Source organism: Morone saxatilis, unplaced genomic scaffold (assembly GCF_004916995.1).
Source record: "Morone saxatilis isolate NCDOM2014 unplaced genomic scaffold, NCSU_SB_2.0 Contig23, whole genome shotgun sequence".
Taxonomy (NCBI): domain Eukaryota; kingdom Metazoa; phylum Chordata; class Actinopteri; family Moronidae; genus Morone; species Morone saxatilis.
Window position 1 is genome coordinate 11006735 of NW_023339796.1, and position 27448 is coordinate 11034182.

General features: G+C 39.7%; 2 protein-coding genes across 3 annotated transcripts in view; both read left to right on the forward strand.

The window, feature by feature from the left end:
• Positions 1 to 2600, forward strand: part of LOC118335101 (NAD-dependent protein deacylase sirtuin-5, mitochondrial-like) — an 8408-nt gene extending 5808 nt beyond the window's left edge. For both annotated transcript variants that reach the window (XM_035671300.1, XM_035671299.1), the window contains exons 7-9: positions 832 to 955; positions 1128 to 1243; positions 1564 to 2600. In XM_035671300.1, the coding sequence (XP_035527193.1) occupies positions 832 to 955; positions 1128 to 1243; positions 1564 to 1636 (313 nt within the window). In that variant the 3' untranslated portion in view covers positions 1637 to 2600. The remainder of the gene's footprint in view (positions 1 to 831; positions 956 to 1127; positions 1244 to 1563) is intronic.
• A 10947-nt stretch (positions 2601 to 13547) lies between these two features.
• LOC118334249 (adenylate cyclase type 1-like) overlaps positions 13548 to 27448 on the forward strand; it is a 35654-nt gene continuing 21753 nt past the window's right edge. The window contains exons 1-4 of the mRNA XM_035670095.1: positions 13548 to 14509; positions 18066 to 18215; positions 18505 to 18623; positions 26265 to 26376. Of these exons, the coding sequence (XP_035525988.1) occupies positions 13901 to 14509; positions 18066 to 18215; positions 18505 to 18623; positions 26265 to 26376 (990 nt within the window). The 5' untranslated portion in view covers positions 13548 to 13900. The remainder of the gene's footprint in view (positions 14510 to 18065; positions 18216 to 18504; positions 18624 to 26264; positions 26377 to 27448) is intronic.

Genomic DNA, 27448 nt, shown 5'->3' on the forward strand with positions numbered 1-27448 from the left:
TAGATATATATTAGATAGAGATAGATAGATAGATATATATATAGATAGATAGATATATATATATATAGATATAGATATATATATATATATAGATATATGTATGTGTGTATATATGTATGTATAGAATTCATTTAATGACCATTGCATTAACAATATACATACATCAATCGATTATTTTTCTTAGTTTGAGTTAAACTGATATAACTACAGCCAGGCCCACTGACTCTCTTTCACTCTCAGAATGCACCTTGCACTGATGTAGCTACAAGCTGCTGCTCTTGTAGATCAGTGTGAGCGCAAATGAAATAATTATAATAAATAATAACCGCTGTGCCAGCAGTGCATTTCTCTTTGCAGCTCAACTCTCTCTCTTAACTCCCATGTTACTTATAGTGAAGTCAGGGCTTGAAAATATAATTATGTTTGAAAAATGTGCTTTGGAAATCTTCACTTTCCTCTTAGACCTCAGGCTAGCAAGTGTTGGCTGACAAATTGAGTTTTACTTCAAATGCACACATTGTGAACAGCAACACAGCATACAAAGAACATGGGTTATACTGTTGAAGCATACAGAACAATAGGAGTTTCATTATGTCTGACCCTTAATTTGTATGTCATCATTCAGTTATGTAGGACAGAAAACTACAGCTTCTTCTTTTTTTATGGGTCTTAACCACCAAGAATGTTTGTTAGAATGTCACCTTTGGGCACACAATCTGTGAAACTATGTCTGTGTGGATTTGGGCTTTTGTGTTATGGCCAATTATTCTGTGATGAATGCAGAATGACACAATTAATCGTTTGAGGACTGTTTGGTGCCGCTGTATCAAGGTGTGATGAAAGCGACTGCCGCGGTCTGCTGAGGCCCAACGTGGTGTTTTTCGGAGAAACTCTGGACTCTCACATCCTGACCAAGGTGGAAAAAGAGATGGAAATCTGTGATCTCTGTCTGGTGGTGCGTTATCCTCATGTTTACATTTGTTCACGTCATATTCTCCCCTTGTGTAATGTTATTATGTAAAACAAATATTTGTTCGACTCGCTCAAGGACTGGACCTGAAATACAGTGCTGTACAGTAGATTTCAAGCTGATGGTGGTGTCATTGCTCTCTGTTGTTAACCTATAGGTGGGCACATCTTCAATCGTTTACCCAGCAGCCATGTTTGGCCCTCAGATTGCGTCCAGGGGCATTCCAGTGGCGGAATTCAATACACAAACAACACCAAAAACGGAGTACTTCACGTAAGTCAGTCAACAAACCCGAGTGCATGTTGTAAAAGATGAAACTATACCACCTATCTGGTTCCATATTGTATACAAGTTAACTTAAAAATAATAGGAGTTAAAGGTCAAACCAAACCAGTGGGTAATGATGCACGTGGATATTGCTATTTAGTGCCACCCGCTGGCTGAATAGGCAACATTCAGGCCTCTTTCCCAATATTTGTTACCTTTAAACAGTTGCTCACTCCAAGGCACTTTCAACTCAATAAATGACCTTTCACCTGTTATCCTAAAATTCTGACTTCCATGTGTTTTTCTGTGTGTGTGATGTGGCACAGGCACCATTTCCAGGGTCCATGTGGAACTACGCTGCCTCCAGCTTTGGCGCGACATGAGTCAGAGGTTATTTAAGAGTCACAGAAATGGCTTTACAGACAGCAACCAGTGGCTTTTTCTACAGACTATCCAAGGCTGGGCAGGGGGAGTTGTAGCTTTTTTTTATTCCAAAGGTTTGCCTTTAAATCACTTTAGCTGTAAAAGCTTGGTAGAAGGAAAGATGTACAGAATGTAGCTTTTTAAGACAAATCTCTTAATACTTGAATATATAGCTCACTAAACTGGAAATGGGATATTGTATGTTTTACATATTGTTTGCTTAGAGTTAGGCAGGAACTATGTTTGGTATGAGAAAGCAAATGCACTATGTATGTAGTTATTTGCATAGGAAAATATATTCTCAGATATCAGAGGGTATTTTTATTCTTTATATTTCTTGCATAATAAATACTGGTGAGGGATTGTCATATTTTAGATATACTGTGCTCTAAAATCATGCTGTAGACCAGAACATACTACTTCTGGTGCCAGTGGAGAGTATTCCTTTTTTCTCTTTCCACCGGATGAACAGATGTACAGAGCGTAACATAATCTTGTGCCTTTCAAAACTGTTTACACAACCTTGACCAAATGCTCGCTTTAAACCTCAAGTGCAAATCAACCAATGTTACAGAGATTTAGCAAAGTGTACAGAGTTTGCTTTTGACCAAGGACAGAGAGGGTAGAGAGAGGGGAAATCTTTTCCATCCTAGCCTGAATCAGCGTTATTTCACTCTTATGTGTTTGTTATGACATAAGTATAGTTATATGTCATGGATTATTCATGATACATTTTTACAAATTGCAATGTGTTTTCAATACATACATATATATATATTTAACCACTGTAGATGAAAATTGTCTAAATATGAAATCATATATGGAACATGATTATCCTTTTTTTTAAAACAACTTGTTTGCCCATGAACATTGATTTGTTATGATGTATTCTATTAAAACTGCCAATGCAATTAAACGGATCATAATAAATAAAACACTAAATGTACATTTGCTGTTTTGTGTGTTATTGTCTGCTTTGAAAAAGCCATCCAGGCTTTTCATGAGAGGAAGCACTGTACTGTGTTTGCCCAAACTGAACAGTAGATGCCAGCATGTAGCTTTCTATCCCAGCTGTAGATTATACAGTAAAATATAACTCCTCTCTGAAAAGGGCACAGAAAACAACCTTGTGTTTACAGTGATGCTTCTCTTAGTATGCATGAGTGAGAGGAAACGCAGACTTAAGTACCCTAAGGGCCATCAGTGAACTGAGCTCAGGAAACATTATCAGCCTTGATCATAAAGCTGCTGAAAATGACGGTTTGAAGTGGAGAGCAGTTTATGATGCAAGGTGGCATCTGTTGTCCCAGCTGATCTCTTACAGAGGAGATCTGGTTAAATAGTATTTTGTGGTATTAATTGTTTTTTGTGGTCTAAATTTGTCATTTTAAATGATGCTTGAGTACAAAAACACCCATCATGGGTCGGGTTTTATTCATGCTTCTTTTTAGATTGTGGCCTAGTGTAGTGTTTCCTAACCCTTTTGCCTCGTTACTGCTTAAACCACTGGTCACCAGTTACATACTAGCTGTGATGTGTGTAATCAAAAAAGACTTGCTTCTAGTGGTACAAGGGGAAATCTGAAATATCTTTTAAAAGATGAAATCAATTAATTTAAACTCATATAAAATTATCAAAATACTACAAATTCGTTGAAATGTAATTTAGAATAGGTTTTGCATTTCACAAAACATTTAGTTTCAGTATCAGCCGGTGTGATGGCAAGATAGTATGCAGATGTGAAATGAATGGTTCAAAAACACTGAAGTCGTGGCTCCAAACAGTAACTACTGGGAAGTGTGAACCAGGAGTACTCCTTTTCCACAAATTAGCTTTGGTTCTTCAACCAGTTCTGTTCAGGATTTTGCAACAGTCGACAATAAATATCTTCTTAATAGGAACAAACTTGTCTCCTCTGTGAACTGTATGAAGCTGAACAGAGCCGGCCTATGCGTCTGTACTTGAATAATAGTCATAATAGTGGAGGTGCTACACAATGTAAAAAGTTTGGAAAACACTGTATTAGAATATTTCTTAGAGTCCGAAAGAAACAATAACTGACAAGGAAAAAGGCAACGATTACAGGACAAAATGTGTTTTTTTATGTGTTGTTTCTTGTCCTCTTAATCATCTTGCGACCCCTCAGATTTATCTTGCACATGGGGGTCCAAGCCCCCAAGTATGGAAACACTGACCTAGTGCATCCTAGAGGCAAAAAGCTCTAAAAGTCTTTGTCTTCATTGGCTGACTGGACTAACATAGTTAAGTCATTCAGTGGAAATGAGAAAGACAGAGGGCTAGGAGTCATTCAAATTAGCTGTGGAAGGGTATGTTCATTAGACAGTGTTATGATAATGTAATGATAGTCATAAAGGAATTATCTCAAGAGAGCTAGGGAGTGTATGTGTGTGAGAGGTAGGGAGAATACTACAGGCACACGCACACACAAAAACACACACAGAGGTATGTAATCCATCTATCTCAGGGGAGTCACTCAGGGTTGGTTCATTTTATGCCCACTGTAGTTTAGGCACCAGAAACACACAGTTGTGACATTGGTGAAAAAGGATTCCCGGCACTATTTCCTCTCAAGTATTATTCTGTATCCACTGTGGCGCCTCACCACTTGCTTTCTTTGCTCAACAATTAGCATCCAAATCAAATCATTCCGTCTGCCATAAAGTATCTCAACCTGTTAATGTATATCATCATCATCATTGCCATGATTGGATTTCCTCATTTCCCCCTCTATTACCACCGCTTCCCTTCAAGGAGAGGATAGGCCAAGTCCCATTTGTCATCAGAAGAAAAAGTACATGGAGAGGCACTTAAGAGAAATCTCAGCCGTCTGACACAGTCATTTCTGGAGCTGATGTGAACAAGGCTGCTAGAGAGCTGACAAGTCTGCTCCCAAGTCGTGCACATCATTCATGAATGTAGTAGGGAGGGATGAAATAGTAGAAGTGGAAAGGTTATTGTCTGACCCAAAAGCTTTTTCGGGTTAATAGACTCATCATTATTGGTGGCAGCTCAACAAATATCCCTTTGTCTCTTGATTGAGGAGGTAGATTTACCGGGAGATGGCATCTGTGTGTGGTTTAAATGCGAGTGTCTGTGTGTGTGATTGACTCCGTGACTTATTTGCTGGAGTCTCTGAGAGTGAGAGCTGAGAGTGGCGTATGATGGCCAGCTGGATGAGTGTTCATATATGTGTGTGTGTGTATTTGCACCAGGGGGAAGAATGTGTCTGTGTGTGTATGTATACATGTTCTTGCACCAGGGGGAAGGATGTGTCTGTCTGTGTGTTCCTGCTGTATGTGTGTGCTGGTGTGATTTTTCTGTCTGTATGCAGACCGGCAGAAGTGTCAGACCAAACCAGGTCAGGCTGGGTGAGGAGCCGTGAACATTACACAGATACACATACTGTAGCTTTACAGTTACACAGAGCTTGTCGACGTCCATTAGGCATGGCATGGCTCATTCTGCCATTTCAGGAGTACAGTATCTGTGTTTTGAAACAGGAGTCTCGTTCAGATGTTACATAACTATTTGAAAGTGTGAAAGTAATGACCTGAGCAAGTCTAAAAGAAATTGCTACATTTTAAAGGATAACACCTTGCGTACAAAGCTAAAAGGATCAGTGGCATTGTAGCCAGATTTTTAAAGAAAATAGTTGCTCTGTCATTACATCTTATATTACCCATATTTTAAATTTGTTTATTTGCATTAGTCGATCATTAAATGTTATGGGATAAATTGGAGACTGTTGGGCGTGATAGCTTATAGTTTGTTGGTGTAAATCATAATAAGTAATTCAATTAAATTTATTTGGCACAAAATCATAACTGTCGTACTCCCTATAAAGTTATTTATAACACCTAACAATTCTCACCATGAGCAAGTGAAGAAAAACTTAATTTTAAGTCTGAAGATACAGATTTAATGGCACACGTGGTGTTCCATAGGTATCATTCCTAGGACTGTTATTCTTCCTAACATATATGAATGACTGTGTCATGTCATGCAGTACATGAATAGTGAACTACATTTTTGTAAGATCAAATGATCCAAATGGTTTATTTTACTCAAAAAGTGAATTTGCTCAAACCAGATTTCTTAATATCACCTGCAATAGGGTCACAATGAAAGGCCACACCTTACTAAAGTACTTAGGTGGGTGAAATGTTTCAGAGAAAAAGTTTGTTAATGTTAGTTGCATGAACATGTTATGTATAACTATAATGTAAATTCTAATCGTTCTCAGCAAAAACAATCCCCCTTACAAATTGTACATTTTTAATTTCTATTTAATCCATTTAAGTGTAGGGCATTTAAATCATTAAAATAGTTAAACATTGTTAGCAGGGTTAAGTATAGCAGCAAGTCATGTGTACAGTGTCTGTTTTATTGATAGTTGGTTTATCAAGTTGCTTATCAAACCATAAAGATGCGTCAGGGGCGCTTCGATCGATTGATGTTCTTCCAAAATAAACTGCATTTTAAAATAAACACAAACAATATGTAATTTGGCTGCATGGTTAATAGGAGAACAGAATGCAGAGGCTTATGAAGGCCTAGGTATTTTCTATTTATAGCAACTGTCAATTCACAACACTGGAGTAGGGACTGGGGCTTGTCTCACATGCATATAAACGCATGCACAGTCACAGCACACGCACACACACAGACACGCACACACACACACAGAGTGCTGGGAACCCATACTAATCTCCCCGTGGTCTGCTCTTCCTAACCTTTCCCTGAACTCTGTGTGTTTTAACAGACCTGACTGTGATAACAATGGTTTACAGTTAATCCCTCCGTTGCCATGACAACCACCATCATTTGAAAGTAGAAATAACACTAATCACCGTCCCCACACCCTTCCTTGAAAGACCCAACTGTCCCCACCTTGCAATGTCATTTTTGCTGCTTTATTTTTGGATGATGAAATCTTGATATTCCCACAATGAGATGAACAATAAACAGGATGTGAGGAAAAGATTTCATGCCCTGACTGAGGCGCCTTTCCCTCACCCACAACATATCCCTGAATTATGCTGATGCTGGTGCTTCTAGGTAGCCTGACTGAGAGGGAGCTGTTGTTGGAGAAATGCTAAGATAGGGGCTCAGGTGCAAGCTAATCTGCTCTAACCCTGCACTAATTAGTATCAAGGCCAGCGGCCACTTTTTCCCGGTTATTGATCACCGGCCCCGCCTCGCCCAGAGAAGTATTTGGCTCCTATGAGAACAGCAGCACAGGGCACACATAAGAGGAAGCTCTCCCCTCCCTGCCTGCTGAATCTTGTTTGTGGCTTTGAAATTCAATATCCAGTTCCTATTCAACACCAGGCCTTTCCAAGTGTTGTTGAGTCTCATCCGTTATTCCTCCAATCAGCCTGCTCTGTTTTTTTTTCTCCCTGTTTCTTAGATCAGTCCTCTTTAACTGACCTCATCTGACCTGCTCAATATTCATTGTATAGGTGTGTGCTAACCAGCGGGATGGGCATCTCCATCTGTCTGGGTTTTTCTGGTTCTCATTTCTGCCACTATCTCTCTCTCTCTCTATCTCTCTCTCTCTCTCTTGCTTTCTCTCTTTCTCATTTCTCTTCGCTTTAACTTGAAATAGGCTTTGCTATACTATTTCCAAAGCAATACAATAATTTCTATATAGTCATGTTGCAACCAGCTGGCAAAGAGGATTAGGGATTCTTTCAAAGAGCTTCACGGCCAATTTATTTTTAGTAATCTAAATTTACATTTTTCCAACATTAAATAATTGTTATTGAATGTTAGTGTCAAGGACAAACGGTTTCATCTTTGTCCTACTGAAAGGATATTCCAGTAGAGTCAAACATTTGGCACAGGGTGGTCTCCAAATGTCACTTGGAGGCAGATTTACAGATGTAGAAATTTGCAATGCAAGAGAATAATACAAAGCAAATTCTAAAATGTTAGCAAACAGTTATCTATTTACACATCCAGCAGACATGTAGCGAAGATTAGCATTCATTTGAAGTTTTGTCTCTGGTTTCTTGATGAATGTTAATCCATTGTCAGCCGTTTGGTGCTGGTTAGGTAGCATACAGAGCTATATAGGAGTTTTCTCACTGAAAAAAACCACCACATTTGATCCATTATTAATACCATAAATATTGATTAGAGCAGTTTTATAGAGAAATTCTGGTTTCATACAACCTGTGTCATATTTCTGTAGTCTTGACCGTCATTCCTATTGGTAATAATAACATCACCGCTCACCAAGAAAATTGCTGAGATTTGGGAATATGGCAACATTGCTAAAAAAGCCAGAAACACGAGCAATCAGAGTGCAGGGGCTTTAACAATCCCCCTTAAGTTAGCCAAAATTATTTGGAAGAAAAAGCAAAGGTGAATGGTAAAAAAAAATATTATTATTATTACTTTAATGTATACTACACACACAGTTTTCCTGTATAACGAGGGATTGTTACCAACATCTTCTCACTTTTGATTTTACCTCCAAATTAAGTAGTTTAGATAATCTGGAGTGCTGGCTGTCTGACTGCTTGTGTTTCTTGCTCCACTGGATTTCACTGTAGCTGTATCAGTATGTTTCCAAATCTCAGCAACTATTTTGGGGAGTACAGTGTCATCAGAACAGATAGAAATGATGGCCCAAACTATAAAAATAAGGCCCACATTGTAATAAATCATAATTTCCTTTAAGTTTGAATCTTGATTTGATAGTGTTTATTATTCTCCTTTCCTCCACTGTAAGAGTTAATGTTCTAGTAGAGCAGATTTCAGTGCCTAGTCACCTCTCTCTGTCTGTATCTCTTTCTTTCTGTCCCTGTCTGTCTGTCTCTCTCACCTACATCATGTGCTGTACAGTGAACACTTCAAATTCAGCGTGGCACGTGATACTTTGGAAGACAGCCCTTGTGGGAGGGGACAAGGCACATGGACTGGACGCAAACACGCAAACACAAACACACATGCACACCGATACACACTCACACATTGCCTCTCCCAGATTACTTGAACTATCAGAAGCTTTAAGAGGATTTCACAATGGGAGGGTGCTGCACTTGAATCTCATGCACCTGATGGCTATTGATCCATTATAAGCTTGCACACAGACACAAATGCGAAACAGGCACAGTTGTTACTTCTTGTCATTATAAACAAGCTTCTGACCTTGCTTCTTCATTTTTCAGTGTTAAGTGTTGTTGGGGTTTCTACCCTGCACTCGTTTTCTCCTTTGAATTCAGGTCTACAGTACAATCTTTTAAAATAGCATAGCCCCGATCTATCTGCATCACAAGATTGAGCTGTTGCACAGGAAGCAGCCAAACAGTAATCTACACCTTAAAACGTACATGAAGAACGAGAATGTCACTTTCTTTACACAGTTTTTCTGTTGTCAGCAAGTGAAATAAATGTGTCCATAAACAGTATACTCTAGCTGTCGGGCTTATTAGCAATGCTGATGTGAGTGGAAGATTAGAAGGGTGGTGTTGTCTGTAATGGAGGAGACGGAGATGTGTAGGTTGATAAACAAAAGGTTGCAATCAGCAAGCTGTCATGCGAGAAAACGGGATAACATCATGTAGAATGTTTGGGGAAAGGAAGGTGATGCATCAGGATTACATTTGATGGAAATGGTTTATGTGTTATTTCTGACAACCTTTCCCTCGCAACCCATGTTCGATTAGCATTTTACGGTCAAGATATATAAAAATTTGTCAGTGTCACTTTACTCTAAGTCAGTGGTTATCAACTCTTCCTAAGTAACGCCTTATCAAGGTTCAACCATAGCCTCTCATGGAAACTTTTATACAAAATATTGACTTTTACAGAGGCTACCTTCAATATTTAGTTATAATTCACACATGATTTGCCTTTTCAAATACCTCTATCATTTATCCTCTCACATATATTATTGAAAAATATGCTATTTTTTTAGGAAGAAAAGACATCTAAGATCAAAGGCTGGATAATGTAATGTATCTGTTAAACCATGTTTTTTGCACATTCCATATATTATCCTTTGATGCCCAAAATAATTTCTTAGTCCACTGGGAGGAGATAAAACAATGTGTTGTTAATAATGCACCTCCAGCTATTATAGACACAGTTGTTCTTTCAAAAGAGGATACTAAAAGCAAAACAGCAGTAATTGGCTGTTAAAGTTTTGTGCCATCATCTTTCTACCTGAGAATGTCTGATAGATAATCTCTCTCTCAACAGTCTTAAGCGATACTTCCATGACAAACAGCTTAATTTTTGGGGGATTTTGTTCTGTGAGCGTTTTAAAATACAGTCAGAACCTGTTCGATGACCTTGTTGTCACTGAACTGACAAGTGCATCAACAGATGAATTATTTGAATCATCTGGAGTAACATTTATCTGTTGTGACCGTAGACATGTTTTGGAGAGGGGACAAATCATACCCAGTGCAGAATGAAGGATAAGCTTGTGGATTTTTTTCCCCGAGTCCAGTTTTGATTTGGTAATTATGTGTGTATTATGTTTTCAGCCTTGACAAATGGAGTTCTGCAGGTTCCTGCTCAAGGCTTTATTTGGGCTCATTTCTTTTAAGTTTATGTGAAAAATAGCTGACTTGTGGCCATATTTGATTTATACTTTCTATTCTATTTCATAAGTAGAGGAAAAGCAACCGATTTATCACCATGTTGTAAAAGTAATGTAACAAAATACCATGCACACCAATATGCACCACCTTATACTCTCACACTCTTGTGTAGTTTTCATACGATTTCCCAGATATAGCCGTTTCTCTGAGGAAAGCAGGAGCAGCACACCTGACTGATGATTGTGAGAAAAGGTGTTTTTTTCTTAGCACATTTTAATTAAGGCTGACACTAGCTAATTCACAACATGCATTTCCAGTCCCTCTTGGGTCTGGCTTGGCTGTTTCATTTGCTGGTGTTGAGCCAATGTGTCTGTGATTATAAGACCAGCAATGCTTCAACCACATCTGGACACTGGTGGGACTTGCCGGCTGCTGGGCTATCATTACAGATGATCACTTGATGACAGCGAGTGTAAAGCGCTATTTAGATGGAGGCAGCAGTTCTGAACAGGCTTTTTCATATGCTCTGCTTTTTATCCTATTGTGTCCCCCCCTCCTGGACCTAACCAGTGTTGTGTGAGTTATCCGTTTCCACACACACAAACATCCTGCTGGTTGCAGAATTAAAGGCTGTGTAAATCTTTTTGAAGCAATTTTTGAAGAGGTGAAGATACATTTCTTCCTGCTCAATTGACAAGAGAAGCCGCATTTGAGACATGACCTACAGGCCCAACATGAAACATTTGCTAAGATCTCTTATGTGCTATAGATCAGCTTTTGGAAAGAGGCTACACAACTGACATGTGGCGGAGAAGATTTTAATTGCTCCAGAGAGCTCAAGCTGTTGAGTCATCAAGCTGTTATTCAAATAACGATTTTAGCTATGTAAATATGTCAGATACATAATCAGCTGTTTTACATCATTTCAGATGCTCAGCTGTTTCATGTCTCTCAGTCTGAGAGGGTTGCTTTTTTGTTTGATGAAAGAGCAAAGGACAGAAATAGAAAGACAGACATAGGAGTAGGAAGTGGAAGATGTTTTTTTTGTAGCGAGGCACGCAGCAGGGAGCAGGCTGCTGTCTCCTTGTCCGATGCCCTTGGAGTGCAGCTTTGTGGTGTGAACTCCCCTAAGACCTCGCTTTGTTCTCAGAAGATGAGGGCTAGCAGAGTGTGACCGTGCACTTACACCTGAAGCCATCAGAAGCGGAGGGAATAACACTTTTATACCGTACGACGCCCGTCTGCTCTCATCCCCAAATGTTCCTGGCCACAAACAGGCCAAGAGGTCCTCCTGGAAATACTACACGCCTCCACACAGATGCAGAGAAACAAGCTGTCAATCGACTGCAGTCACACCCCAAAAAAAAGTACAGACCTGCATGTGCAGATACACAAATGGCAATTTGGATGTCAGATTTTCATCTTGTTCGAAATGCATGTTTGACATTTGCATAAAAAGGAATGTGCGATGTCTTGCAAAATTGCAAAACAGCAGCGCTTATTATTGAGATTAATTTAGGAGCTACTACACAAGGAATATTGAAATATTGATCAGGGTGATGACAGAAGATCAATGCCAGATTAATTACACTCTGGTCAACGGACTATGAATGGCAACACGGTTCTGTTAAATTTGCATATCACCTTTATGACAGGCTCAGGCTTGTTACAGTATCCTTGTCACTGATAGGCAAACTGCAGTAACACAGGAGTGTTTGTGTGTCACCTAATAAAGTCCAGGGGAAAGTGACAAGAGTAAAATCCTTGTAGATAAGACAGAATATCAGGCTAAAAGCAATGTGTCCTACATCCTGCGTCCCACATCTTTCTCTCAGAGGAGCAGGGATAGATAACACAGAGGAGTGAGACTGGCAGGCAGGAAAGAGGGGAAGGAAAGGGCCACTGTTATGGACACAACAATAGAGCTGTAGCCTGACAAGTCATTTAGTGTGACAGCGAGGATTTTGCAAGACTGTTTAAGATTTAAGAGTTGATATCAGCTAGGATTATTAGATTGTTTTTGGATTGTTTGTTTGGTCTAATGTCCGTAACAATTTCCCAAAGCCCAAGATGACACCTTAAATGTCCAAAGAAAGGTATAGTTTACAGTGAGATAGAGAAAGTCAGTATATGCTCACATTTGAGAAGATGGAACCAGAGAATATTTGCTGTCTTTGCTTGATAATTGACTTCAAACGATTGATTGATTGATCGATTGATTGTCAAATTGATGCAGATCAACTTCCTGTCACTCTGCTAATCAACTGATCAACTAATCGTTTCAGCTTTAATACAGCATCAACTCACTTGAGCTTTTTGTACTCAGAGAACCTGTTCCAGATTGGCATACAGCATGTTCAAATGTCTCATATCTCATCTCAAAACACTGGGTTTGATGCTTTGCTTCTCTTTTATAGAACACCGCTTCTTTTCTCGTCTTGTCTTTTGGTCAGCTGCCAAATACTTTACTTCTCTGTTTCTATTTCCACTCCCGCACCCCATCCATTTCTCTCTCTCTTTGTTTACCTGTCACACTGTATACACTCATTCAATAGCTGAGTTACATCAGTGAAAGCTAGAAATACTAACAGCTGAGAGAGAGAGGGAGCTATGGGAGGGGAACAGAAGGCATGTTAGTGTCCTGGTAGCATGGTCGAGTGCTGGACTTTGGCATCCATCTGTCACTTTCTTACACCCTCACTGGCACTGACGGGTGATGGCAACGGCAGCCTGTGACGGATGACTAATCTTCCCCTGGTAATGAATGAGACACCACCCCTTGAATGCCAAGAGGGTGCTGGTGGCGAGGGTGGCTGCCTCACTGGCAACACAGAAATCATATGATGAATGGTATGCAAGCATGATGTCCCATGTCCGTGCCAAGCAAAATGCAGTGCTGCTGCCAGCTTAGGAGGATCTCTAGTGAGAATTTCATGAATCATGGTCTGAAAACATTGACATACAGTGCATCTATTAGTTCTGCTTATTCCCCCCTCCTCTTCTGCGTTAATGCATGTGAAGGAGACAGGAAAAGGGGTAGAGCATAAATGAATCAATATATGCAGAAAATTTAATTGCGCAGGCTTTAATGATGGAAACATGTCATGTGTAGGTGGAACCGAAAAGGACATTGTGGATGATGCAGGCATTGCTCTGTGAGACTGCTGAAGGGAGCTCTGCAGTCGCACCAGTCAAATCGTCTTGACTGTGCGTTGAGTAGCTGAGACCTGTCTTATCTTCACCTCATAATGCGCAGGCGTGATCCTATCTGAGCCCCGCAAAAAAAAAGCTTTTCCCGTCTGAACTAGACGTCGTGTGCGCTGCTCTTCATGTGGTGCTCAAACGAAAACATCTGAGAGGTGTATTTTGAAGATCGTACGCGGATACAGCCGGAGCATGAAGGTTTCTGTGGCAGCTGATCTGTCCGAACAACACAATTCAACCTGTGGATAGTGTGGAGTGCGTCTTGTGGCCACCGGCCAGTCTAGCCTATCTGGGACGCTCTGCCTGTCTGTGCGCGTCTCTCTCTCTCTCTCCCCCTCTCTCTCTCTCTGCCTTTCTCTCTCCCTCTCTTTTTATTTGTTAAACCGTTGGCTCCGGTCCGTGTCGGCGTGGGATCCGGTGTTCCGTTTGACCTCAGCTGTGAGCAGGTATTCAGTTTATGAATGGCACTGACATGGAGGAAATACCGTTTCAGAAAGTCAAAACCAGGCGGAAGAGAAGTCACTGTCCACCGGGCGTCCCCCTGACCACCATCGCGTGCGAGGACGAGTTCGACTGCAAGGAGCTCGAGTCCCTGTTCCAGAACTACAACCTGAAGCTGGAGCAGACGTCCACTCTCAAAGCCCTGGCCGTGCTCATCTTCATGTCCTCGACGCTGGCCGTGGTGGAGTTGCTGTCCGGCCCCAGCCTCACCATCTCCAAGGGGTCCCATCCGGTCCACTGTGTCATCTTCGTCTCCCTGTTCATCGTAACTAATGTCAAGTACCTGCAAGTGACTCAGCTCCAACAGATTGTCAACCTGACGCTGCTCTTTGGCTTCACTTTCTCTTTCCTCTGCTGTCCCTTCTCGCTGGGCGCGATGGGGATGGAGCCCCCGACGTCCCCGGAGCAAGGCATGTGGCAGCTCATCCTGGTCACCTTCGTCGCCTATGCGCTCCTGCCGGTGCGGACACTGTTGGCCGTTGTGCTGGGAATAATGGTCTCCATCTCGCATCTGATTGTGACTGCCACTTCTGTCACAGTGAAAACGCAGAAACTGTGGAGAACGGTACGTATGGATCTACACGTTAATTGTGGTGCCTTTAGGGGGTCTGTGCGTTGATGCGTTGTTGTTTTTTGAATGAAAAGGTCTGTAATCGTCTTTATTTTGGCTCCATCTACAGACACATACAGTATTTTAAGAAATGATATAGGCCCATGCAGTGGAGCACACTATTTAGAGTTCAGTTCAGCACCAAGGACAGTTCCCTGGGGTTAGACTTGATGGGATTTGCCCGGGCTTTGATCAAATCTGACAAAAGTGTAATTCTGTCAGGGCCTGTTTTGGTTACAAAAATACTATAGCTCATGTCAACTATAAAGAAAAATGGTAGATGAGGAGTTTGACCTTAACTTCTGATGGCATGTAGTTCTGACACTCCTTAAACACCTGTAAGTAATTCTACAGTATTTACTGAGGGTTGTTGTGGACTATACTGTATTGGCAGTAGCTGGTGGTGATGCATTCTTGCAGGCCCCTAAAAATAAAAACAAACAAAAGAGAAAAAGAAATGAAAGAGCAAAGCAGTCTGTATATGCTCGTGGCTGTTGCCCTGGGGACATCATTCAGTCCTAAAGGACCTGGCTGGGAATAAAGAACCAGAGTGACATCCTGCTAGCACCAGAAGTAGGGCAAACAGAGGGGCAACACTCAAACACACACGCACACACACACACACACACACACACACACACACAATCACACACCACTTTCACCACACTATATGCTTCGGTTATAAAAAAAAAGAGGGCAAAGTCATGCATGCCATTTCCTGAGCTGAAATAGAAATTGGTACACCACTTTCTGTACATTTATATCTTTGGACCTTTCTGTCAAAATGAAACACACACACACGCACACACTCATATTTCTGACTGTCATCAGGTGTGAGGAAGGAAGATATGTCACATCAGTCAAACCCTCCAGGGGTAATAGAACATTTCTGCCTCTGTGCAGCCTATGACATGAAGATTGTGCATTTCTTGGAAACGAAATTGAGACGTGATCAGTTCATCACGCCCTCGGATGATGACAGCGTATTTGCCGAGGAGATTGTTTTCCTGTATGTAGGCTATGAGATACCTGCATATCCATGTGAAGGACAGTGTTAGCCGGACTACCAGAGATAGCTAATCCATTAAGCTTAGAGATGAGCTGTGTGGCATGACCCCGCACAGCCCAGGCTTGCACCAACCACCCACCTAGGTCCCAGGCACTCAGCCGACAGTACTGTGCGCTTTCACGGCTCGGTCTACCTGAAATATCTTATTAGTGAAGCAAATGTTGGAGAATATAACTTGATTAATAGGTTATATCTAATTCCCTATTGGAATGCCGTCTGTGAAGACTGTAGACTGTCCTTTTTAGTGCTACATTTTATTGATACGTCAAAGAGTTATATAGCATTAGTTTACAACCAACAGTGAAAGAATATTATATTAGATCCCTATCCAATGCACTATATAATTATAATGACTGCTATAAACAATGTAACCAGGCCTTTTACTTTGCTGCCAATTAACATTAAGTACAACAGTCATAGCATGCATATTAAATGAAATCCCCATTTTCAAATGGTATTGAACAATACAGTGCTACAGGTATACATTCACCATCTCAATACACTTTTAAAGGACTAGTAAGTAGGATTTAAGTTGCAGATTGCAACAATTTGAATATGGCTCAGCCTTCCAAGCAGTTAGGAGAAACTACAGTGGCCACAAAACCCACAGAAAATGTAAAAGTTTCTATTAAGAGCCAGTGTTTTGTTTGTACATTATCGGCTACTGTAGAAACATGGCAGTTCAACATGACAGACTCCTCCCTCTGTAGATAAAAATGTTTTATTCTAAGGTAATGAAAATGCAATAATTCTTACTTTCAGGTGATTACACTAATGAAAACAAACCTATAAATATTATATTCTGTTTCTGCCAGAAGATGTTACCCACTGGACCTTTAAAATAATTATTTTACATAATAAAAGTTAATGTATAGGTGGTCATTTCCTCACTGTACTACAATTACAGGGAGCATTATCTTACTGATCGTGTATGGGTAAGAGTGCAATGCTTTAAGCATCAATTATTGCAATCTGAAAGGAAATTGGGGTTATCACCACAGATAAGCAGGGGAGTGACTGCTTTACACCACTCAACTCAGATGTCCACATTTACTAACTCAAGGCTGTAAAGTAACTTGAGAATCATTTGAACATGTTAATGCTTGCCAGCAGTGCTGCCAAGCACAAAGACAGACTGCTGCTGCCAAAAACAGTCTTTTCAAGGCAATCCATTATTCATTGGACTAGGAAACATGCCTGTCTGTGGCGAAAGAAGTTTGTTAAATTTGAGAAGTTGTGTGTATATTGTATGAAGCTTTGACAGTATAGTTTTGAAGCTCACTGCAACATAAATGCCCTTAAATGACACTATATTTTTTATTGCTGTACAAAACACTTTGATAAATGGCCTAAGATATGAGGAGAATGAAGCCCTTTATTCTTAGAAATATATAATTACTGCCTGGGGTGACAGTTTGCTAATATACACTCTATGGGTGAATACAGGACCTTGTTTGGTTTGTGTACAAAGTCATAGCCAGCCGACCTCAGCCAAGTAGAAAAAAATGCTCTTTTCTTTGTGTCCTGCGCAAGGTTGAAGCAGTCATGCTGCTGTGCATCTGCTGTGATGGATGAACCTGAGCACAGATTCTCAAACGTTTTAATGTCACAGACCCCAAAATAGAGAAATATTAGACCCCACCACCCTCTCACCCATCTCTCATGTAGGAGGATGTTTGTTGCTCTTCATTTAGTATCTTTTTACACCATAAGTACATGGGGGAATCAAAGTGGTGAAAGTAAAATCTGTGATTAGAATAGTTATACGTAGCCATATAGGGCATATTTTCCAAATGTAACAGTTAATAATAAAAAATAAAATAAAATAATAAAAAGTAAATGCTGTAAAGGCAATTGTAGCTTGCTACTCAGATCGACAGACGCATACACAATAGGATAGGAGATAGATAGGAAAACAAAGAAAAACAATAAAACAGTGAATCACAAAACAAAAAACTAAATTTAAAATAAAAAAGTTTAAAATATAATATTTGTGGAATTTATTATATATACATTAATGAATAAATATACATATCTAACTCTAAAAAAAATCTAAAAAAATACACAATATTTAAAGACACTAAGGGGTACACTGTCACATATGTACGTGAGTATAGACTGTATTACTGTATACATACAAATAAGAATGTACTGTGCACAAATACAGATGTATAAACAGAATATTAATCAAATGACATATTTAAGATTTGATTATTTATGTACATAAATAAAAATACAAATTAACATTTCATTCATCGTTCTTAAGCACATGTGCATATAAAGTAACACACAGAAAATACATAAGAATGAATACAAGCACAGAAACAGTCAGGACATTCGCAGCATCTCCTAATGATTTCCTAACACTGTGTGTGTCTTTAATGACTGCTAAAAAAAATGAAAACAGTGTGTTTCATGTTTTTTTTTCCTTTCTGTTTGCAGTTGGTTGCCAACACAGTGCTGTTCACCAGTGTCAACCTGTCAGGGCTGTTTGTGCGCATCCTGACAGAACGAGCCCAGAGGAAGGCCTTCCTGCAGGCTCGCAACTGTATTGAAGAGAGGCTCCGTATGGAGGATGAGAACGAGAAACAGGTACAGGCACCTGTACACATCTGAAACTATTGGTAAAATTGTGTGTCTATGTTTTCTTTGTTATTTTTACCCCAACTCTCTTTCTCTCTCTCTCTCTTTCTCTCTCTTGTGCTGTGAGTCATTTCGACACATTATTCATTTCTGATAGATTTCATGCCTTTATGTCTAGCACATTTCTTATGCGCTACTAACACTTTGTCCTATGATAACTTTGCTGTGTTTGACTGTATAAATGTATATTTAAACTTACTTTATCTTTTCTCCTTCTCTTTCACACACACACACACAGGAGCGCCTGCTAATGAGTCTGTTGCCCAGGAACGTAGCTATGGAGATGAAAGAGGATTTCCTGAAGCCCCCTGAAAGGATCTTTCACAAAATCTACATCCAGCGCCATGACAATGTCAGGTAGGATCCTCACATTGACTCAACACAACTACAGACCAATTGCAGTGATATTTAAACCCCTCTTAACTGCGAATTAACTAAACTAATACTGCTTTTAACAGTGGTATTTGGAGATGCTATTTTCTCCTCATGGGAGAATTTCTAGCTGAAATAGTGGCATAAACGCTGTCTCAATGCATTACGGTGCATGCTAAAAAGGGAACTGAGTAACTTGACCAAACATGTCCTTTGGAAAGAACACTGAGGGCTACACAATGTAGTGTGATCTGACCCAACAGTGTCCTAAAACATTAACACGGCCCCAGGCGGCAAAAACTGAAATATTTAATTCTTCATGTTGAATATCAAGGGTTGGCCCGTGACTCACTTGTTTATTATCAGTCCTGAAAACACTGAAGTCCAAAGACATTAGGTTGCACTTTTCATTTGTTTAACATGGGTGGCAAATTTTGGAGCAATGATAGAGAAATGCTATATGACCAACAAGGAACTGACCCAAATCCAGGCAATATTTTTGCTGCGCTAAGGCTAATATGCCAGTGGTGCATATGCCAAATTGTGGGCCATAATATCTCAATAGCCCCCAGGAGAAACAAGGCTTTAGGAGTTAGGGATCCTACTGGGAAAATAGAAAGGCACATTAAGCAATGCTTAGTGAGGAAGAGATTCCTCTGGCACTTATGCAATGTCCTGCACAGTTGCCAAGCTCCCAACAGTTTAATAGCAATGCGTTCTGTCTTAAGATCATTACTTTTTGCTACGGGTTAATGGCTACGGCATACAAATTATCTCAAAGTGGGTACGGCAGTATTTTTAGCTGTAAAAGGTAGTTAATTGATATTATTTATTCCTCTCTCCTCCAGTGTCTCTCTTTGAGAAGTTAACTGCTTTTTCAGAAGACATTAGCTAACATACTGAATCAAAACAAAGCTGACACAATTTGGGCTTATAGAAGCAGTGGTTGGAAAACCATGCAGTTCAGTAAATTTCCACCTTTATGCCCTCCTTTCATCCCTCCCAGCACTTTCTTTACCTCGCCCTCCCTCCTTCCAGCGAACAAACCAAAAATGTTCCAGTTTTAATGTCTTAATGTCGTCATTGGGCTGCTTTACAATCTGTATTCAGATACTTTACATAAGAAAAGTAGCAATATACCAATGCACATAAAAATACTCCAATGCAAGTGAAAATACAGCATTTATAATATTATAAAAACAGTATCATCAGCAATATGTATCAAAAATAAAATTACTTAATATGCAGCATTTTAATGTCGGGTAGATTTACCTCAAGCAACAAATCTGATTTTCTAAACTGATTATATTTTTGTATGTAAAATCTTAATCTGTAAAGATGAATGTAGCAGAGTAAAAAGTACAATATTTGCCCCTGTAATGTAGTGGAGTATAAAGTTGCATCAAAAGGAAATACACAGGTGAAGTACCAGTACCTCCAAATTGTCCTTGAGTTAATGTACTTAGTTACAATCCTGCATCTGTAGTTGGCTGTGACTGACCCTTTAACCCCTCGGCGTTAAAATGTAAACAGTATGTACGAAAACGCAGACATTCACTCCTCCATTCTCTGCAATTTCCGATTTTCTTTTCTTAAATCTCCACTTCATCACCTACTTTAATCTGCATCTTTTACTGTATTATTAAATCTCCTTTATCATGCTCCAACGTTTCCTTGTTTCTCGTTCTTATCTTCTCATCTTCCTCCTTCCCTCTGTGTTTTCAGAGCAGCAGGGAGGCTTGAGGAGGAGAGTTTGCTTAGCCCCAGGATTAAGTTGCTACAGGGGATTAAATGCAATGGAGACTAAATTCTTGTTGCATAACGCTGTACGTGTGTGTGTGCCTATGTGCGCACGGTGGTTAAATATGGACACATCTCAGTGGAGCTCTGCTGATTGCTTTTGTGCCTCGAACTCCTTCAGATAGCGCCACCCTTTGAGAGTGATCTAGACTGGATGCAGACATGATTTATGTGATTTGGGTGGACCGTAATTAGAAAGTAAACAGTGTGCGGCACAATGTACTCAGTTTTCTTTATTATGTTCTAAGACTGTGAGTAGTGTTTGATCTGATTAAAATCCAGCCAGGGGGATATTGTAGTAATCACTCACAAAAAAAAAAAAAAAGGACTCCAAAGTAAAAAAGTTTATTTAACAAGAAATGTGGGATATTATTGCCCGATACTGACATAAACCTTGATTGTTTTAGGGGTTGTAAAGTAACAGTTACATTCAAGTTAGATACATTTAATAAAAATATAAATCCTTAAAAATGCTTTTAATTAAAAACAACAGTGATTGCTATAAGGAAAGGATCATTTTTAACCAACAGTAATTCATTCAAAATTGTTCCTTAATTCATCAAGTCACCTCTAATAAATAGCATTTTTATTATTTACATGATTATAATGTGAAAACAGTGAGAAATTATGAGCATGCATTGTTTAATATCACATCGCTCTTTTAATGAAAGCGCTTTCTAATTCGTCATTACTTTATAATTTAGCACCCCCTTTAATTCAACATGCGTCTTCACAGCTCGTTGTTTTTTAATTCACAAGCATTTCCAGCATGCCTATTTATAATGTTTCATTCCAATTATTAGAAAAACGAATGAGATCCCTTCCATGTTGTTTCCACAATTACCTACTTGGGTCACTGACAGGAGATTTTATAAGGTTTGTAGATGCTCATTCACGTTATCGCAAAGAAAGTTACAGCTCATCTTTCTAAAATGTACTGTTAGCACCTTGCACACTCTTCTGTGGTAGCCTTTATTGGCCCGACATCAGCACTTACACTGCCCACATACTGTAGCTCCAGAGGGGCTCGTTCAAAGTTAACCCTTGAGTTGGCTTGCGTCTTCCACTATGTGATTAAATTGAAATCACATCAGCCAAAATAGCTACAGTAATGCCTCCCACATAGGGAAATAGGAGATTAGCATAAATGGGGGAATAACTTTCCTTGAATATGTACCATTGGAGAGGAAATAATGGATGAGGATGTGAGGGAGCTTGAATTAGACAATATTAGATATTAGACAAGTTCTAGTTACCCAGGGAAAAATCATGTTTGTATTACATGACTTAATCATTTGAAATGTAGTGCCTTGGCTGCTTTTGAGTTTTCTTGCATTGGGGATGAGGATTTGACCTTGAGAAGTGAATATGGTACAGTAGGTTTGGTGGTAGGCAACGGCTGCAGCTTGAGTAACTTGTAGCTGTTGCCTAGAGTGCCGCAGTGTTTGTTTTGAAGATTTTTCCGGAGGACATTCAAAATCAGATACAGAAGTTCACAGTCTGCGATCCCTGTGCATTTCAGTGGTCCAGCTCATAATAACACGGATGTAACACTCCTCAGTGTAACCTGTTCTTTACGCAAATGCTAATTTTATGTCAGATTTCATTGGCAGTCTTCTACATAAAGTACAATTTAGCGCTTTTGCACATGGGTGTTGAAAAAAATCATGTTTTGCAGATATAATATTAAAAGTAATGCGGTGTATTTCAAAATAAACCCCATACATTTGTGGCATTAAGCATGCTTGGGGGGTGCTCAGTATCTCTCCTGGTTGAGTACACAACCAGTTCCTTTCCTGTCAGTTTCCAGCTGTCACTATCAAATAAAGGCAAAATAAGCCCAAAAAATCCTTAAAACAAAACTGCATGCTCAGCACACACACCACACTCATATTTGTCTTGATGATTTATTGTATCTGCCTGCCCTAGCACACATGGATACAGTTACTAATTAGCAAATAAACTTATGTGTTTTAATGTGTATTCCTGGATTTGTGTACCTTTATGATGTGCTAAGCAGAACAGGCTGTTCATGTTGGTAAGGTACTTAATCAAAAATGTTTTTATTAGCTGAATATGCAGTTACTAACACAAACATTTGTGGCTTTTTTTTAATTTAGCAGCATCTTCTGGCCTATATTACATGCTGGTCGCAAACCTTTACACTAGTGCTGTACACAGTTTAGAGAATATGCCACCATACTGACGTAACAGTCGATTTCTTTATCATTGCAAATCAGGGACTAAATAGTTCTGTAAGTTTTCTGCTGATCACTCTGATTTAAAGAGCTCTTCTGTTGCATATTTCCAGCAACCCTTCATCTCCATCTTTAACAGTACAATGTTGCGATTCCTGACCTGAACTTTGAATGGAACACAGACCTCGTGCTCCATGCATGCCTCACGTGAAAGCGGAGACAATGGTGTGCATGTGGTTTAAATGAGGCCAAATATAACTGACTGTGTTGAAGTTCACATGAGGTTATGTGGCACTGGGACCATGCACTCAGTGGGGTGCTCTCTGCAGCACGTCATAGCTGCTTCATGCACAGCCACATGTAGGAGCCTCAATCATACTTTCTTTCAGCTTCTTTGCAGAAAAATCCAAAAACCTTTGTTTGCCCCGGTGAAATTTTGCTTGTAGTTGGTGCCACAATTGTGCATCTTTCACTTGTGTTACATACAACATTTATTAGCTTCGAGTCCAGTATGGGCGTGAAAGTCTTACAGAATGTGGAGAGACTATTTATACAATGCTATCTTACAAAAGAGCACTTGAATTTAAGGCATGCTGTCATCATGAGAATTACAGTCTGCTGGTTCTACATTTGTGTAGTAAACATGAACTTATACATGTCACTTTGCAGGAGTCTGTTAGCAAACATGCTAAGGGATCATCCTAAAATATGCGTGGAAGGCAACTATCTTGCCTGTTTAATAGCATCACATCAGAGGTAGATGCAATATAAGCTGCTCCGGGCAGACGTTGTTATGCCGTGGTGCTAATTTTAAAAAACAGAGCTCAGAAATAATTTGAATCGTTTGTCACAATCAAACTTAGTCCTCTAATCTTCATAGCCAGCAGTCTATGTAAAGATACTTTCTTGTGAGAAGATGGTTGGTAGTAGTAGTAAATCATATAAATCTTTAAACAGTGCACTGACAGCTGTCCTCACACCTATCATTATTATATTGTATATATATGTCCAATTTAAACCGCATCCATATTTCCAACTGGCTTTTGAATGATTACTACAGGTGGGACTGTGAAACGGTGATTCATTTTACAATCAGCTTGTCTGAGTTTACATTTCTGTCATTCATTTCAGTAGTTAATCTTTCAAGATGGCTTATTCAATTTACAAGAAATTGTTTGGCTTGGAGTCTGGATCAGGCATGATACAGAATGTGTTGTGTTAGTTGTAGGGATTAAATAATGGGCATATGTAGTGTTTGTTGATCACTTAGAATCAATTTGTTTTTCATCCAGCTCTTTGCTCTGTTGTTGGGTGATTGACTGCATACATTAAAGATATAACATAAGACATTATACGATATTAGGTAAATGGACTGTAGCTTTCTAGTCTTTCGACCACTCAAATTGCTTTAGGCTACATGTCACATTCACCCATTCACACATTAATGGCATGCAAGGTGCTAACTGCTCTTCAGAAACAGAAATTAATACTCCTTCACAATCCCACACCAGTGGCACAGCATCAGGAGCAATTTGGAGCCGGGGATTGAACCGCCAACTTTCTTATTAGTGGACAACCCGCTCTACCTCCTGAGACACATCCGCCCACAAGGTGTATTGTTTTGTCCACTGGTATGAAATACATCATAACATCAGTTCAGTAATACAGTATTTAACTTAACAAATATTTGTTAGCCACAGATGGTTGCCAATTAAAACATTCACACAAATTGAATCCATTGCCCCTCATTACGGTGACATCTGTGAGACAACAAAATTACATTTAGCAGCTCCCCCTTAAAGATCCAGCACTCTGTCACATTGTGAAAACTCCAGCCCACATGCAGGCAGCAGTCTGCCGTCAGTACGAGAGCCGCAGACATGCAAGTTGTTCAGGACAGTCAGTTTGATGACTAATCCCCTTCACACCCTCCATCGCCACCCAGCACTCAGGGCAAATCCTTCACAGGAAAAGTTCTTGGTCTGCTCTGATGCAGATTGATAATGAGTCATCTCTCAGGGGCAAGAGGACCATATCAAGACACCATAGATTTCAGCACAAGTATTATTTTTTTCCCCCAGGGCCTGTTGTCCACTTTTAAAGAAACATGACGAATAAGATCATCAGCAAACAGCTCAGAAGAAAGTGTAGATCCTACAGGGCTATTCAGTTACAAATTCAGTTGGGCCATAATTTAAAAACTAGAAAATGTAGATGGGATGGGCATTTTCAGCTGCCTATTCAAAACCTTTTTTTTAAAGCTTTTGTCATAAAGTTTGGTGTTTCTCAATGTAGTGCCTCTGAATATTACATTCTTTAACTACCACAATGCACGCATTGCAAAATAAACATATTGGTTTAAACACATTGGAGATAGGGGTGAAATAATACTTGCCAGACCATGTAGGGTTTGGCAAGTAGTAACTGATGGTTTTCAGTGTCAATTTTCTGTTTCAGGGTTGACAGAGACATATCTTTAGCAGAACATCTCCCTATTTGTGATGGTTTGATAAGCTACTAAGTGTGGTCAGAACTTGCATGAGAGATGTGTGAAAGATATCATTGGTGTTGTTGCTACATCCTGCCCAATCGGTACTACGCATGTGCAACTCTCCACAGAGATAAGAATTAAGCGAGATGCCTAACTCCCTGGCTACTTCCATACATGTATTTTGTCATACATCAGATTTACATACGGTGGGCCACTCGGAGGTTGCTTCTGGGTCAGATTGATATGTCGGGCAAATTGTGCAAACTTTTCCATAAAAAAACAAAACATTTTTGGATGTATTTGTGGAAACAGTGACTTACCTTGTTGGGGGAGGCATGTCCCATGGCAGTGATCAACACTTAAGGACCAGTGTTGATCTGGAGTCTCTGAATGCTGATACAATACATTTTACCCTTTTCTAGGCTACACAGTGCTGGTTATGTACTGTTAGTGATTTAAGACATCTAACCTATTGTGCTATTAAATTTGTATTTCATTAGGAAAGTGGAAGGTAGCAAGCTAGGTTAACTAGCTTCTACTAGCTTCCACTACACGTTACTTATTTCTGACCACATCAGTGCACAAGACAAGTCAAAACAAAAAACAAAGATATATATGATGATTTCTTATTAATTGAATTTCAGTTTAACTTTAAACCTCAAGCACTTTAAGACCAACTGTCAAAAGGGAATACAAGTTCACTTGGAGACGGTGACAGCGTCTTGATGGTTGCATTATATCCTAGAACAGCTCCTCACCAGCTCCTAACAGGACAAGTCTCCACCTTGATCCCCATGAGAATGCTCTCGCTTCTATTTTGAGTCGCTCTGCTTGACTGCGCTGCCAGTCAGTTAGAGAACAGAGCAGGCTTTCTCTTTCTCTCTCTCTCTTTAATTTACATTTTTTTTCTGCTGCTGCAAGTCATTAATTTGAATGTTTTATTAGTTTGCTGTAAACACATGATCCAAAGAGAATGTTCACATTTATTTTAGTTCAGGCTTCCGTAATGTCATTTTAAACAGATTCCTAAGAGGTAATCTGATCAGGCACCTAATAATGTTGTTTCTTATATACAGTATAACATGCGACAAATAACCTGCATTGACTCAAGCGTTTCTTATTCTCTCTCTTTTGCAGCATCCTGTTTGCAGATATAGTCGGTTTTACCAGCCTGGCCTCCCAGTGCACAGCCCAGGAACTGGTTAAACTGCTAAATGAGCTGTTTGGAAAGTTTGATGAGCTTGCCACGGTGAGTCTGTTTCCCTTCCTTGAACACATCCCTCAATTACAGTCACTCTTGGCATAAAAAACTGCTAATTTTCTCTGTGTGTACACTTTGTCCAAACTTTTACTTGTGTATGTGCACTGCTTTGGCCACAGGCTGTTGGCACATGCCACTATTGTACCAGCTTAGCATGATGTCACAGTGAATACTGGAAGCCCATATGATGCTTAATATGATTATCCAGTGCTTCATTTGAGGAAGAGTTGACAGACCTTTTTAATCTAGGCCAGATTTACCAGGGGCTAAACCTCGCCTCCACTTTGCTTGTGTGAATGAACTGAATGAAGGGGCTGCTGAGTTGTACTTGTCCAAATCTCTCTTGGTTCGCATGTGGAAAAGATTTCAGCTCTCCCATCTGTCAATATTTCACTCTTTCACAGTGATTTCAGTGCTGAAAATCCGCTCAACTTTTGCTGTGAATTTGACCGCTGCAGTTAATCTAGTTGCTTTCAAATGTGACACTATCAGAAAGTGTCTTTTAATCAAAATAGTATAGGTACAAGCTTAAGTCATGTTAATCGGTATTAAAGCACATTTGCAAAAAGGTATGATATTGCTCTTTCTTGAACACATCAGTTTGGCTGACACATACAGTATCTTTGTTTGGTGAGAAGGTTGAGCCCTTGAGCCCCTGCAGATCACCCTGCCACAGCCTTATCTACATGTAATCTGGCCTCTATTACTTACACTAGGCACATGCCCTTGTCAAATCCATTAATCCACAGGATTACAACAAACCCTTTTTTGCTTTCATAGAAGGTTTTTACTTGACCGCGTTGAGAGCTTCTATTTTTAACTTGTTTGTTTACAGGCACAAAATTAGAACTGACTAAAAAGAGAGGGCCTCTCATTTGACTTGTTGTTGTCAAATAATTGTCATTGCCTTTCCAATTAATCTTGGATCAGTTGCTTTATCTGGCTCTTGTTGTTTTGTATGTCAGCTGCAGTCTGTCCTTATCCTATGGAAAGTTCCCTGAAATGCTATAGCCAAAACAAAATGATCCCATGCATTACAATGTGCACACACACACACACA